Source organism: Amia ocellicauda, chromosome 2, assembly GCF_036373705.1.
Source record: "Amia ocellicauda isolate fAmiCal2 chromosome 2, fAmiCal2.hap1, whole genome shotgun sequence".
Classification (NCBI taxonomy): Eukaryota; Metazoa; Chordata; class Actinopteri; order Amiiformes; family Amiidae; genus Amia; species Amia ocellicauda.
This window is the reverse complement of record NC_089851.1, coordinates 50,962,700-50,978,213: the sequence shown is the minus strand read 5'-3', so window position 1 is coordinate 50,978,213 and position 15,514 is coordinate 50,962,700. Positions and strand designations below refer to the sequence as shown.

Here is a 15,514-nt window from a genome sequence, read left to right as displayed (position 1 = left end):
ATGTGGGTTTAAATGGATCTTTGGGCTAGCTGTCATCTCATGGCCATAAGTGTGTTAGTTAAAAAATGGCCTCATTCTAAATCAAATGAGGACCACATCACTTTCCACCTTTGCTAAATTATCTTTGCCCTACACTAAGATTGTGATTGACAGTGTTCGTATGTGATCTCTGATAATGGAGGTCAACTGATGGTCCTGAAGTGAACTAGGCTGCAATTCAGGCAACCTTTAATTACATTGACATATTTGCTGGATTAAATGTGTTAGTTATTTTTATAGATATGGAAAACTGGATGTGGACATAGATATTTTCTGGGGATAGATAATGGTGTGATGAAACCATATAATCAAAATTCTGGAAAAAATATATATATTGTTTTAAATAAACTTCAGGTTTAATTACCTATTATTTTTGTTAGTAATGTTTTCATGAAACTGGCAAGACTTCAGCTAGTGTGGTTATCCAGCTACATTAGGAGAAAAGGTTCTGTATGAAGAAATGCATTATTGCAGTTAGTTTGTAATTCTATTTAGTCACATGCAGGCCATGAGGAAAAACATGAGGAATCCCCAAGCCATCAAAATGAAGGAAATACTGATGATGAGGTGAACGACCAAACAAACCTTGAGAAAAGGGGTAGGTTTGCAACACTGCTGTTCCTATTTAGCTCTATAGCAGGGATGGTTAACCTGTGGCACGCGTGCCCAGAATGTCACGCAGAGCCGTATAGGTTGGCACACCAAGTGAGCGACTATCTGCTTTTTTTTTTTTTTTTTTTTTTTGCCAGACCGCTCATCAATTGTCTAAATTGATTGGCACTTTAGAAGACAAGTTATTATATTTGACAGTGACGGCAATGCCCCCAAGTCATTGAGCAGTGCTCACTTTATTTTCTGAATATTCATGTTTTATGTCAGTTATGTACTGAATTGCAGAATCCTCCGCTCCCATTGGTGGAGCTGCGCAGAACAGCTCAGTACTGCGAAAATCTGCACTTCACGAATGAGATGTTAGTGTTATGATTGTTTATGCTGCGGGTGGCACTGTGGGACCAGGAGGAAGATGACAGAAACTGTAAGTCTGTGCTGTTGTGATTAATTGTGGTCAGCAATGGACGTGTTTGTTGAACACGTGGGCGGAAATCATTTTGTTTACCGTTATCTCCTGTATCAAATGGCCACAATCATTCATATTTAACAGTTCGACAATTTAAAAACTTCATAAAGTTGGAAATAAATCTGTAAATTCTCAAAAATAAATAAATTATGCCTTTGATTTGTAGAATACATTTGTGCAGACTCACGGTAGATTGATACCACTGCCTTATTTTTTTTTCTTAAAACATAAGTGCCACACAATGTATATTAATCTACCTATTTTAGTTCTTTTACAAAATGTAAAAGCAGTAGATATTAAGTAAATATACTTAGGTGCAATACTAAGGTGCATTGGTAATGATTGAGTGCAAGTGCAAACAAAACAATATGGAAGGGTTACTAATGCAGCCAAATTAACAAACTTCTACTTCTTGTATGTAACGGCAGGGCAGTGGGAGAATCTGTGGGACTTTGTTTTGGGGTAGATTGTGATTTTAATGGGGTTTTTAAATGTACTTTAGCATTATAATCCTCAAACTTAATGTGTGATGAAATGTGATTCATGCATTTTACTGCACTGTAGCAGTAAACATTTAAATTATGTATTCATTGTATGATGTACTTATTCTTTATTCTTTAATGTTGTGACATGCTTTGACATGGTGTTCCACTATATACAATTAAGATTGATTTAATTTGAATGAGGATTATAGATTCTCATTGTCCAAAATAAAAAGGGACACATTCCAAAAATGATCGAGCTAGTGAACTGCTATTACTATTGCTTTTTATATTTGTAAATTTACAATAACCTGTGAACAAAAATGGAACCTGCTTATTTATAATCTTTTTTGGGAAGAATATGTGCCTCGCTTCATTCATCTTCATACTCTGCAGCAGACTCCCATTAGCAGACTGGAGCTGCACTTGCTCTCCAGACTACAGAGGGATAAGGGGGTGGGTTAAAGGTGGGGGAAGGTTGGTAGTGGATTCAGGTGGCGGGTGGGTGGGATTGTCCTCTCTGACCGTAGTTTTTAGATTTTTCTGTATTGCGGTTTGTTTTGTTAGCATGTTTGCTTAATAACTTAATTACAACAAAAAATGCTGTTTTAGACCCTGTATAAACTTTAATATCCCTAATTTATTATTGGCACCCTTTGGCAAAGTATACAAACCAGACTTTGGGCACTCCAGCAAAAAAAGGTTCACCATCCCTGCTATATAGCATCAGGACATTCATAGAATTTGACATCGGATTATAAGTAAGTCTATACCTATATATCAGAACATTTCTAACAAGGTTTTATGCTTTTCTAATTTGTTAATGCCTTTTGATTCCGGGGGCAGATCTTACAGAAGCTCTGGAGATGCGGGAGACCCTGCAGCGGCAGCTCCAGGAGATCATGTCAGCCACAAAACTGGATAATTGTCCCCGCACCCCTGACAGTGTGGGGCGCTCGGCAAGGAATGGTCGCAGCAGAGCCCTAGGTGCTCTCAGGTACGTTAACCATCTCTGAGGGTTCATCCACTATATTAAACATCAAACAGTGGTTTTACTTGAATAAAATTAACCTGGTTCTGAATGATCTAAATTGTTTTGGAGAAACGTTGTTTTGCTTTGCTCTGTTAATGTCTAAATAATACACAATCAAATATGATGCTTTGTCTTGATGTTGATGTTTTTACTCATGTTCTTGTAGGCAGTCTCGCCAGGCAATTATGGACATAAATACAGAGCCCTCACAGAATGAGCAGATCATTTGGGATGACCCTACAGCCAGAGAAGAGCGAGCCAAGTTGGCTGATAACCTGCAGTGGCCAGGAAGTCCATCCCAACAGTCCGAGCCATTGCATGTGAACAGTATCAATGGAGAGATGGAAGTTCCTTACTACAAGCAGTCCATGACAGATTCAGAGCTGGCTGAAATTGGTAAGAAAGTCACACTTGACAAAATGCCAGCATCGACTTTCCTGAAAAGCATATGTCATTCTGTGCTAGAAATGCAAAATGGGAAATATTTTTTTATTTTATCATACACTGAAACCACCAGTTTCATAATACAATAGCCAACCATTAATCTGTCTCATTAATTTAGGTTTTGATAATCTGGATTTCCCATGAGGTATAATGCTATTGATTTACGCTGGGTTTGGGTGAGGTCTGACAGGGTTTCCTCACCTTGCCAATCAACAGCAACCTCTGTGGCTTGCAGGCAACGTGTGAATCGACAGGGTTATCTTTCTCGTGTTGTACAAGGTTAATCTCAGGGCAGATAGTTTATAAACAATTGATTTTACATAATTAATAGTGTTAAAATAAAAACCTTAATCATCCAATAGTATTTGAAATGCAGTATGGAGGTTACACTCCATGTAGTTTATATCGAGTTAACTGACAGTTGAAGGTAACAAACTTTTCTTACGTATGTCCTCAGCTGCTTGTGAGGTGATTGAAGCTAAAAAGAATACAGCAGCCAAATTTCCAGCAAGAGAAGAGACTGAAACTTCATCAAAAGATTCTCAGATACTCACCCCTCAGGCTCCCAGCATCGCCTTTCCTATAGCTAACCCACCTGTCCCACCACAGCCCAAGGACCAGGTAAAGAAGTTGTAGACAGGTGCACGGGGTCATGAAATGTATGGCTGGTTTCACAGATCTTGATTAGAACTAGGAGGACTGCTCTACCTAAAATAACTTTGAGTAGTCTATGACTATGTCTGGAAGTTTACCTAATTATGGAATGAACGCTACAGAATATTTTGCAGAATACAGATATTACAGTATTTTACATTTAAATTTGTCCTTACTCCATACAATTCTATTGAAACACATTGTGCAGTTTTTGGCATTACTATGATCACTAAAGCTTTCTGTTCTAACTATAATTTGTTTGATTTTAAAGATCTTCCACCTAAAAACTATACAAGTGTATGCTATACAGTGAGGGGAAAAAAGTATTTGATCCCCTGCTGATTTTGTACGTTTGCCCACTGACAAAGAAATGATCAGTCTATAATTTTAATGGTAGGTGTATTTTAACAGTGAGAGAAAAACGCATTTCAAAAAAGTTATACATTGATTTGCATGTTAATGAGGGAAATAAGTATTTTATCCCTTATCAATCGGCAAGATTTCTGGCTCCCAGGTGTCTTTTATACAGGTAACGAGCTGAGATTAGGAGCACTCTCTTAAAGGGAGTGCTCCTAATCTCAGCTCGTTACCTGTATAAAAGACACCTGTCCACAGAAGCAATCAATCAGATTCCAAACTCTCCACCATGGCCAAGACCAAAGAGCTGTCCAAGGATGTCAGGGACAAGATTGTAGACCTACACAAGGCTGGAATGGGCTACAAGACCATCGCCAAGCAGCTTGGTGAGAAGGTGACAACAGTTGGTGCGATTATTCACAAATGGAAGAAACACAAAATAACTGTCAGTCTCCCTCGGTCTGGGGCTCCATGCAAGATCTCACCTCGTGGAGTTTCAATGATCATGAGAACGGTGAGGAATCAGCCCAGAACTACACGGGAGGATCTTGTTAATGATCTCAAGGCAGCTGGGACCATAGCCACCAAGAAAACAATTGGTAACACACTATGCCGTGAAGGACTGAAATCCTGCAGCGCCCGCAAGGTCCCCCTGCTCAAGAAAGCACATGTACAGGCCCGTCTGAAGTTTGCCAACATCTGAATGATTCAGAGGAGAACTGGGTGAAAGTGTTGTGGTCAGATGAAACCAAAATCGAGCTCTTTGTCATCAACTCAACTCGCCGTGTTTGGAGGAGGAGGAATGACCACAAGAACACCATCCCCACCGTCAAACATAGAGGTGGAAACATTATGCTTTGGGGGTGTTTTTCTGCTAAGGGGACAGGGCAACTGCACTGCATCAAAGGGATGATGGACGGGGCCATGTACCGTCAAATCTTGGGTGAGAACCTCCTTCCCTCAGCCAGGGCATTGAAAATGGGTTGTGGATGGGTATTCCAGCATGATCATGACCCAAAAAGGCAACAAAGGAGTGGCTCAAGAAGAAGCACATTAAGGTCCTGGAGTGGCCTAGCCAGTCTCCAGACCTTAATCCCATAGAAAATCTGTGGAGGGAGCTGAAGGTTCGAGTTGCCAAACGTCAGCCTCGAAACCTTAATGACTTGGAGAGGATCTGCAAAGAGGAGTGGGACAAAATCCCTCCTGAGATGTGTGCAAACCTGGTGGCCAACTACAAGAAACATCTGACCTCTGTGATGGCCAACAAGGGTTTTGCCACCAAGAACTAAGTCGATGGGGTCAGATACTTATTTCCCTCATTAACAAGCAAATCAATTTATAACTTTTTTGAAATGCGTTTTTCTGTATTTTTGTTGTTATTCTGTCTCTCACTGTTAAAATATACCTACCATTAAAATTATAGGCTGATCATTTCTTTGTCAGTGGGCAAACGTACAAAATCAGCAGGAGTATATGGTGTAAATGAGTCGGTTATAAGCAGGATAGGTGATGTGAAAATACCAGGGAATGACCCAACTATTTTTGGTCCCTTTTTTCACTGGCTTGTAGGTGGAGGATGGAAATAAGCCGAAAGTCAAAGTGCAGCCAAGATTCCAGCTTTCCTCCCTCAACCCCCAAGAAAGGATTGACTACAGTCACCTGATTGAAGAGCTAGGTAAATTAACAGGCTGCAATTTAGGTTTTAAACAGTTGAACGTTGTTTGACTTGCTTTGCTAATGTGTCCCGCCCCATACGTAACCTTTTGATCCAGTGTTCTTCCCTAGCCAATAATTGAATTTCTGTCCCCTAAAAACTGTTCAATATGTCCACAATTGCATATGAATATATTCCTTTTTATTTCAAGCTGTCATTAATTTAATACATTTTCTTTCATATCCTGTTTAGTCTGAATAGGATTTTAAATATCTCAATTGAATCTTATCTGCAAATATGTCTTTGTTCAAGGCCAAATTTCTTTTAACCTATTATCATGAGATCATTTTAGTTATGTTAGTAATCTGGTTGCTTTTCGGTAAATGCTCTGTCCTTTTTTAAATGTGAGTACCAGAATAAATTCGAACAATCAGTCAATCAATTTACATTTAGTTTTGTCCCTTGGCAGGCACAGAGTGCTATACAGATTGTAAATAAACGTATACAAAAGAAAATAAATAAACCAAAATAAACCATTAGGTACAAAAGACAGAGAAACAAAAACACCTATAGAATGGTAGATAGATATAGGAGAAAATAAATATCTGTGGGTTCACAGCTTAAAGCCTAGGCCTAATGGTTGCCTTTTCTCCAGGCAGTATAATTGTACGAGACGGGCAACATGAAAATCAGAAAGTTCTTAGGTGCTGTTTCTTACTGTAGTCTTTCCTCTAGTGGAGGCCCCTTGTCGGTCCTTTGGGGGTTCATTAATAACCCTCTGGGATGGGTTATTGTTATAACATGCTATTCAGATGTAGTACACAGTTACTGAACAGGAATACTCACCCTGAATTTTAATTCAGGTAAATTTTTGGGAAGAAGTTAATTACTTTTAACCCTCTATTTGGGCTGGGCGATGTGGCCGAAAATGTTATCACGATAAAAAAATGTATATCAGTCTATCGATAATTATCACGATAAATGTCAAATCATTATTTCTTTCAAGTTTAAAGGCTGATTCTTGCTCCTGAGTGAAAGTGGAAGAAACCAGACAGTTAATTGTGGTTTTAAACTATTCTTTATGGTCGGAACATGACAAACACTTGCCAAACAGTGGATCATTTCACAAATCTGAGGTAGAATATTCAAAACAATTATAATGATAAAATATTTTTTCAACATAAAAATATGCATGAGTAAAATTAAGTAAAATCCCTTTTCAGTCCTTTTTCCTCAACAAAATAAATATCTTAATTCTGATGTATAACAGCCCCGCGGAGACAATCAGCATGAAGGCGATCACGATTTAGTTAATGTGTGTCCATTTACAAGTTAAGTGAATAAATAAATAAATCCAGCAGATCTGGGTTTCCCTCTAAAATATTAAGGACTGGTTCAGGGGCGTTGCTAGACTTCAGGTTTTAGGGGGGCTACAGCCCCAAATGTTTTATGAATGTCCCCTGATCTCAAGTTATTTTTCCTGATGGTGTTTTCTCCGGTAAGAGCCGGGGGCTGACTGTGTTTTCTCTCACACATTCACATACATTATGTTCTTTTTGTCGAGATATTAAAATAAATTAAGCAAATATGGCTGGCCACGCCGCTGGACTGGTTTATAAATGCATCCGTAAACGCCATGACTGAGACGTGCACACTTTAGTTAAATTAAACCTGCTATATTGTAGCTGATGTTACTGTGTGATTAATCGTGAAATGTGTGTATTTTGTTTCAACTGTAACTTGCCCTGGTTAAGGACGTCTGCTAAGTAAATTAAAATAATACGTTCAAAAGTGTCGTTTGCAGTTACACATCTGTAGTAAGACCTAATAAATTAAGGGAGTCAAGTTGTGCTTTTTAAAATACATATATACTATCACATATCTTCATGATGATTGCAATAATAACTAATAATAATAATAAATAGCAAATATTTTATTGTTGCACATGGAGATGTTTTCTTACAGTAACGTAATGCTTGTCTGAATATAGTGTTATCTATACACGTTTAGCTCTTCTTAATATCTCTTAACAGAAAAATGTATTTATTACGCGGTCTCCAATCATGTAAAGCAGAAAGAATAAATAGACACACAAGTCGTCTCCACATCAGGCTCTATCACTCTATCGCTGTTAAACAAAACAAACCCACAATCGCTCTGCTCCTCCACAACAAATGATCTTCCACACGGCCGGGTTTCACAGACAGCTCTGAGGCGCAGAGCCGGTATGGAGGCGCAGTGCTGCTCCTCTCCATGGGCTACTTTCACTCCTCTGCACGCTGCTGTGTCACAGAGGGGAACTGGACTGCTGTATCCAATTATCGACATTATCTTTATATCGTTATCGAGATAAGTAATTACCACGATAATTATCAATTTATCACCCAGCCCTACCCTCTATATGAATTGGGAATCTGTATGTGTTCGTAAGTATGTCATTGAGTTCCCAATCTTTCCCACAATGCAGTTTTACTATTGAAATCCAAGACTGCAATCTATGTCCATTTGAGTGTGTATCCATTTCACATGGCAGGTGGAGTGGTCCTGGACAAACAGTGCTTCGACCCGAGCTGCACGCACATCATTGTTGGACACCCGCTGAGGAATGAGAAGTACCTGGCTGCAATGGCTGCTGGCAAATGGATTCTCCACCGGTCCTACCTGGAGGCCTGTAGAGCTGTTGGCATATTTATTGAGGTTGGGAGAATTTAAATGTCCTTCCAAACCCATATTAGAAATGCATCACATTTAACATTGGAATTTTAGAGATTTGTTGGGTGGAGGCTTGAACCATGAAATAAGTATGTTTCTCTTTGTTGTTTTTGTGCATTACTTAAGGCATTTTGGTCTGTTGCTTAAAAAAGGTATACAATCTTACCCTACAGTGATTTATCAATCTGATTTATTTCTTGGTCTGTCTATCAGGAGGAAGACTATGAGTGGGGCAGCAGTTCCATTCTGGACGTTCTTCCTGGCATCAGTGCTCAGCAGAGAAAGTTGGCTGTTGCTGCCTTGAGATGGCGAAGGACACTACAGAGTGAAAGGAAAAGCAACATCTGTGCAGAGGTGCTTACATCAGTGTTTATGAAAGTCCTTGTTCCTGTGAAACAAATGAGATGGATGGTTAGGACAGGTGGCTTACATTGTATATAGGAGTGATGTCCAACCTTGAGCAACAATCCTGCAGGTTTAGACCTAGCCCATTTTAAAGATAACCCTTGCATTAGCCAAAGTAAAATCATATAGCTCTCTCACGGATTATTGTAGCTCTTTGTGGTTTGCGGTAATTGGAATGCCTAGACTCGCGGCATTGAGTATTGGTATATTTAAGGTATTCCTGCGAGTTAGGAGGCCATGCTGAATGTGTTATAAAGGAGGCAGGGCAGTTATATTTATATATGAATGTTACCATGGCAGTGTGAGGCATATGCAGAATGGCACAATTAAGTTCTCTGGCATACATGGAACAGGAATTAAAATGCTTCCCAGAATTATTAGGGGAAATACTGCTTCCATGCATTCTGAACAAGTTGTAATTGAAATGGAGCGCTCTAATTTTAAAATGTTTTCTTAAGTTTTGTATTATTATTATTATTATTCTCCTCCCCATGTCTTTACTACCTATGGGGATTCTTAGTCTGTTTATTTCATTTGTAAAATTTACTTGCAGCATACATACTTCAGAGCTATGAGGCCAAATTTTAACAGGAGTCATAAAACATGTCTGGGTCTAACAGTGTTATAGCATGGTGGCAAGCCTTGTTCTTGCAGGATTTTTAAGATTCTTTAGTCAAAATCATCAGTCACTGATTACGTTAAACACATTATAATGCTGACATATGAAGCCCATTATTCATTTCATAAAGCAGGTGACTGAAGTAAAAATAGAACATGTATATCCTAAGGAACCTGGACAGCAGTCATCACAGGCCGAGAAACATAAATCATAAATCAGTAGATTCCAGCCTGATTAACACTTTTTCTTTCAGAAATCACAGTTGTAAAACCTAATGGTTTGCTCATTTGTTGGCCTCTATACAGTGATTACAGCTAGCAAGATTCGACTTTAGTAATCTCTTTACAGATCCATTACAAATCATTAAGCTTGTAAAGTTGAGTCTAGTAGTATCTGATTATATATTTTATTTTTCCTTAAATGTGCAGGGAGCCTTCTGCGGCTGGACAGTAATACTTAATGTAGACCAATCTAGAGAGGCCGGCTTCAGACGGCTCCTGCAGTCTGGAGGAGCTAAGGTTCGTATTTTGTATGTTTTTTTAGATGTCCGTGTATCTTCCATATTCGTAATCTACAGATGTGTTTAGCAGTGCTGCACCGAAGAGTACATTTTTACCTTTGAAAGTTTAGAACACATTACAGGGTTCCTGTGGCTCCTTAAAAAGTCTTAAAAGGTCTTAAAATAAAATCTGGGAAATGAAGGTCATAAATTGTCTTAAATCTACCCTAAATTTGCTGTAGGTATTACATTTGCAGATGGTGCGTTTAAGGCTGATGGGAAAATTGTCACGCACAGTGGCACGGTAGGTAAAACGTCTAATTAGCGTGTATTTGTTTGATTAAAGGACGACTTAGGCGGATCTGCCCAAAATTTGGGCATCAATTACAAAGGATTAATTATCTGAGAAACGATTTAAGATAAAGACATGCTGTGTTTTTAGCTGCGTAGCTGAGATTCTGCTGAAAAGAGCCATGTGCGGTGTGTTTACATCACGTACTTCCTGGTTTTACAAATTCAATGTGCAATGCAGCACATGGGGCTGGAATTGACCAATGGAGAGGATGTTACTGTGTGTGTCATGTGCCATGGAGATCTGCCATTACTAGCCAATCCTAGCAGGCAGCTGATAAGTGTCGGGTTACAGACCGAGCAGCGCCAAAGAGGGGGGAGGAGGGGGAAAGCTGGCAGAGTGAGAGCAAGAGAGGGGCTTATACAATTCAGCTCATCTCTCAGCTATTATAGATGTTACTGATGTGGTATCTATGGATTCAGAACAGCTTCAGCTATTCATGTATGCATGTATTATGTACTTATAATACAGTATATATTATTATATTACATATAAGTGGACAATTTGCAATAAAGTAAAAAAGAAATAGAATTAGAAAACAGAAGCTGATCAAGATTGTGAGGTCAGCAGAATATATAACAAAACTCACTGGCATGGCAGGTGCCGCTTTGCCACTTCCTGGAGAGGCCCAGCTTTGCTCAGTGGCATGTCTGAGGGACCTGAATAACTCAATGTTCTCCTGGGTCAGTTTGCAAAAAAGGTGCATTATTTCAGTGTTATGTATATAGTTTATTGAAATACAATGCATATTTCAATACCTAAGGCTTTGAAGAGCATGTTCTAAGTGTCAAAACTGTTCAGTATTACTGTGTGGGGTGTCAAATCAATAATAATAATAATAATAAAACAATGAATTCTGTTATTTTTTTTATTACTCATTGTTCACTCAAATATTGTCTTATAAGTACATTATACATGAAAAATGCATTTAGCATGGGTTGTTCTGAAAAAATAGATATAAAACACTTTGTGGTTTATAAGCAAATGCATATTGTTTATCAGCTAGAATGTAAAAGTGGTAAAAACAGGAAAAATTGGCTCAGTCCTCTGAGGGTTAACTTAGTATTAGACAATGAGTTTTATGTTTACGTTACGTTAGCTAGCTACAGACGTTGATGTCTGGCTTTGTGTCATCTTTTCGTTGTTTAGACATTTTTTGGGTCTTAAATTATGTTTGTTGAGGTCTTAAAAAGGCCTTAAAAAGCATTGAATTTGACTTTAAAAATGGTGCAAGAACCCTGCATTACCAAACAAAGGTTTGAACCTTCAATAGTTTTAATTTGCATCAAGTTTGATGTCATTGCAACTTATCAATTTGATTTGTGTAAGCAATATTTTACTAATAATTGATCAAAATGACAATGTAAATTATATATTGAAATCATTTTAAATAGAATAGGTATTTACAGTCTGAACCTATAATGTGTATTTATGCAGGTAATGCATATCTTAGGTCTACATATAATTTTATAGTGATTGAGAAATTGAATTACTTTTAATCAGTAGCCTCAATTCACATCATATCTAAATTATCAATGTATTCTTGATACACTAGCATCTTAAGAAACCCACATTTTCTGAGCTTTCTTAATTATGTAATTATGTTGCCAAGTATGTCTACAAATACTACTTTAAGAATAGAGAGCAGACTTATAATGGCAAGAAAAAGACCTTGGATAAAAAAATCTGTAGAGGAAGTTGTAATTTTACTTCTAAATTACATCAAAAATGGCAATTTAGAATTGAAAGTATAATGGAGGAAGAAAAAATGTTTCTTCATTTTGGTGACTTTTTGCTATTCAAAGATGTTTAACGTTGAATTTTTATATAACCATACTTTATACGTAAACTGTAAATAAAGACATATTGTAGTATTAGCAGAATTGACACATTAATAATGTATGCTATAATAATGTATAAATTCGTGACTTTAAACATTTTCAACCCCTCACCATTAAGTTTTGCATTTCCGTCTAACATTATGTATCTAACAGGTGTTGCCCAGTCATTCTTTGTCGAACTATAAGGAAGCCACTCATCTGTTTGCGGATTTTAGCAAGCTGAAACCGGATGATGCCAGGGTGAATGTTCTGGAAGCTTTTTCTCAGAAAGTCAACTGTCTCAAACCAGAATACATTGCTGACTACCTCATGCAGGTGTGTATTTGACATTAAAAATGCAGACATGAAGAATCAAAATCCAATTTAAAATAAATACTTTTTTTTAACCTAGTATGGCAAGTGTTAATTAAAAGCCCCTCAAAAATAAATGAACACTTACAAAAAGATCTATATTAAAAGGTGAGGTGGAGAGAGAGATGGGCAAATGAGGGGAAGTTTGCCCTAAAATAAATTATGCAATAGTCGCAGTAATTTTGTGCCTTTTTCAACTTCAGTAAGCTAAACTGTATTTTAACAGTTATAATCTTCAAGGGGAGTTTGTATGAATTATTTAATTAATTGTATTATCATTTACACCATAGTTTCTGTGAAATATAGCAGCTAGCCTTATGTACTAGCATTTGCTCATTATATGGGCTTCAGTGAATCTTTGTGGTCCCAACCAGTTAAGTAATTACTATTTAATTGGATATCAGTGATGTATGTCCAAAGATTATTGAACACTGATTAATCCTTACAAGTATCGAGAAGCTATGAGAAATATCACTATTACAGATTTCCATGCACATGATGTGGAATGGTAGATTGATTCCATATTAAAGTTGGCAATAACAGGTTGCATATTACTGTTATACACAGTCCTCTAGATAGCACTTAACCTGTGGTATAATGTTCTATTGATAGACGGAAGCTTATCCAAATAATGATACCCATACATGTGTATACAGTGAGGGGGAAAAAGTATTTAATCTCCTGCTGATTTTGTACGTTTGCCCACTGACAAAGAAATGATCAGTCTATAATGTTATTGGTAGGTGTATTTTAACAGCGAGAGACAGAATAACAAAAAAAAAAAACAATACAGAAAAACACATTTCAAAAAAGTTACAAATTGCATGTTAATGAGGGAAATAAGTATTTGACCCCTTTGACTTAGTACTTGGTGGCAAAACCCTTGTTGGCAATCACAGAGGTCAGACGTTTCTTGTAGTTGGCCACCAGGTTTGCACACATCTCAGGAGGGATTTTGTCCCACTCCTCTTTGCAGATCCTCTCCAAGTCATTAAGGTTTCGAGGCTGACGTTTGGCAACTCGAACCTTCAGCTCCCTCCACAGATTTTCTATGGGATTAAGGTCTGGAGACTGGCTAGGCCACTCCAGGACCTTAATGTGCTTCTTCTTGAGCCACTCCTTTGTTGCCTTGACTGTGTGTTTTGGGTCATTGTCATGCTGGAATACCCATCCACGACCCATTTTCAATGCCTTGGCTGAGGCAAGGAGGTTCTCACCCAAGATTTGACGGTACATGGCCCCGTCCATCGTCCCTTTGATGCAGTGCAGTTGTCCTGTCCCCTTAGCAGAGAAACCCCCCCAAAGCATAATGTTTCCACCTCCATGTTTGACGGTGAGGATGGTGTTCTTGGTGTCATTCCTCCTCCTCCAAACACGGCGAGTTGAGTTGATGCCAAAGAGCTCGATTTTGGTCTCATTTGACCACAACACTTTCACCCAGTTCTCCTCTGAATCATTCAGATGTTCATTGGCAAACTTCAGACGGGCCTGTGCATGTGCTTTCTTGAGCAGGGGGACCTTGCGGGCGCTGCAGGATTTCAGTCCTTCACGGCATAGTGTGTTACCAATTGTTTTCTTGGTGACTATGGTCCCAGCTGCCTTGAGATCATTAACAAGATCCTCCCGTGTAGTTCTGGGCTGATTCCTCACCGTTCTCATGATCATTGAAACTCCACGAGGTGAGATCTTGCATGGAGCCCCAGACCGAGGGAGACTGACAGTTATTTTGAGTTTCTTCCATTTGTGAATAATCGCACCAACTGTTGTCACCTTCTCACCAAGCTGCTTGGTGATGGTCTTGTAGCCCATTCCAGCCTTGTGTAGGTCTACAATCTTGTCCCTGACATCCTTGGACAGCTCTTTTGTCTTGGCCATGGTGGAGAGTTTGGAATCTGATTGATTGATTGTTTCTGTGGGCAGGTGTCTTTTATACAGGTAACGAGCTGAGATTAGGAGCACTCCCTTTAACAAAAGACTGTACAAAAGACACCTGGGAGCCAGAAATCTTGCTGATTGATAGGGGATCAAATACTTATTTCCCTCATTAACATGCAAATCAATGTATAACTTTTTAGAAATGCATTTTTCTGGATTTTTTTGTTATTCTGTCTCTCACTGTTAAAATACACCTACCATTAAAATTATAGACTGATCATTTCTTTGTCAGTGGGCAAACGTACAAAATCAGCAGGGGATAAAATACAAAGTCCAAATGTGCACAAATGCATAAATACTGATGTTTTTCTTATGCTGTTTTTGCTTTTTCATGTTTTGTAGGAGCCAACACCTGCAATGGAGAATTACTATCTGCCTGAAGTTGTGCAATGTTTGGAGAAGGGCCTGGACTCCAGTAGGCATTCGTTATCTCGCAAACGTAAAGTCTCTGGGGATGCATCCACACTTAAGAAATCCCGGTTAAAATGACATCTTCAAAACTTAATTTTAGGGTTGCTTTTGACAGACTTTAGAGTAACCTTATGATTCGTGGCTGTAAAGAAAAAAAAAATGTTTTTTTTTTTTTTAATAGTTTTCCTAAAATGAAATGTAATGTTTTTTGTTGTAATATAAGTAACAATGTACTGTACACAAAATTTTGTATCGCAATAAAGTTTTTTTTTTTTTTTTTCCAGTTTATCTTTTTTATGATCTTTACAATTATTATGACACTGTTGGGGGATACATGACATGTATAATGATGCTGCAGAAGTGGGCCGGATCAGACAAGGTCGCAGTTTGTATCTCCCCTGCACCATAGTGCATAACGCCACCATAGAAGGACAAATACGTCAGGGCCTCGTTGACACCTACAGCTCCACCATCTCTCTGCTACACCCCGGGGCCATCGCTATTCCAGAGACAACCTGGGAAGCGACCTCGCTGAACCTGAGGACCGTGACGGGACAGAAGACACAGATGCAAGGGAGCAAGCAGATGTGGGTTGAAGTTGGCGGCCGGTGGTTCCAACACAAGTTTTGGGTGGCCCCGATCTGTGAG

General features: G+C 38.6%; 1 protein-coding gene across 2 annotated transcripts in view; it reads left to right on the top strand.

The window, feature by feature from the left end:
* Positions 1 to 15,145, top strand: part of topbp1 (DNA topoisomerase II binding protein 1) — a 33,073-nt gene extending 17,928 nt beyond the window's left edge. Inside the window, exons 19-28 of one of the 2 annotated variants that reach the window (XM_066687775.1) lie at positions 535 to 637; positions 2,446 to 2,596; positions 2,799 to 3,028; positions 3,534 to 3,697; positions 5,657 to 5,762; positions 8,275 to 8,438; positions 8,667 to 8,807; positions 9,906 to 9,995; positions 12,323 to 12,484; positions 14,798 to 15,145. In XM_066687775.1, the coding sequence (XP_066543872.1) occupies positions 535 to 637; positions 2,446 to 2,596; positions 2,799 to 3,028; positions 3,534 to 3,697; positions 5,657 to 5,762; positions 8,275 to 8,438; positions 8,667 to 8,807; positions 9,906 to 9,995; positions 12,323 to 12,484; positions 14,798 to 14,944 (1,458 nt within the window). In that variant the 3' untranslated portion in view covers positions 14,945 to 15,145. The remainder of the gene's footprint in view (positions 1 to 534; positions 638 to 2,445; positions 2,597 to 2,798; positions 3,029 to 3,533; positions 3,698 to 5,656; positions 5,763 to 8,274; positions 8,439 to 8,666; positions 8,808 to 9,905; positions 9,996 to 12,322; positions 12,485 to 14,797) is intronic. The other variant, XM_066687783.1, reaches the window with a different exon arrangement.
* Positions 15,146 to 15,514: the final 369 nt, after the last annotated feature.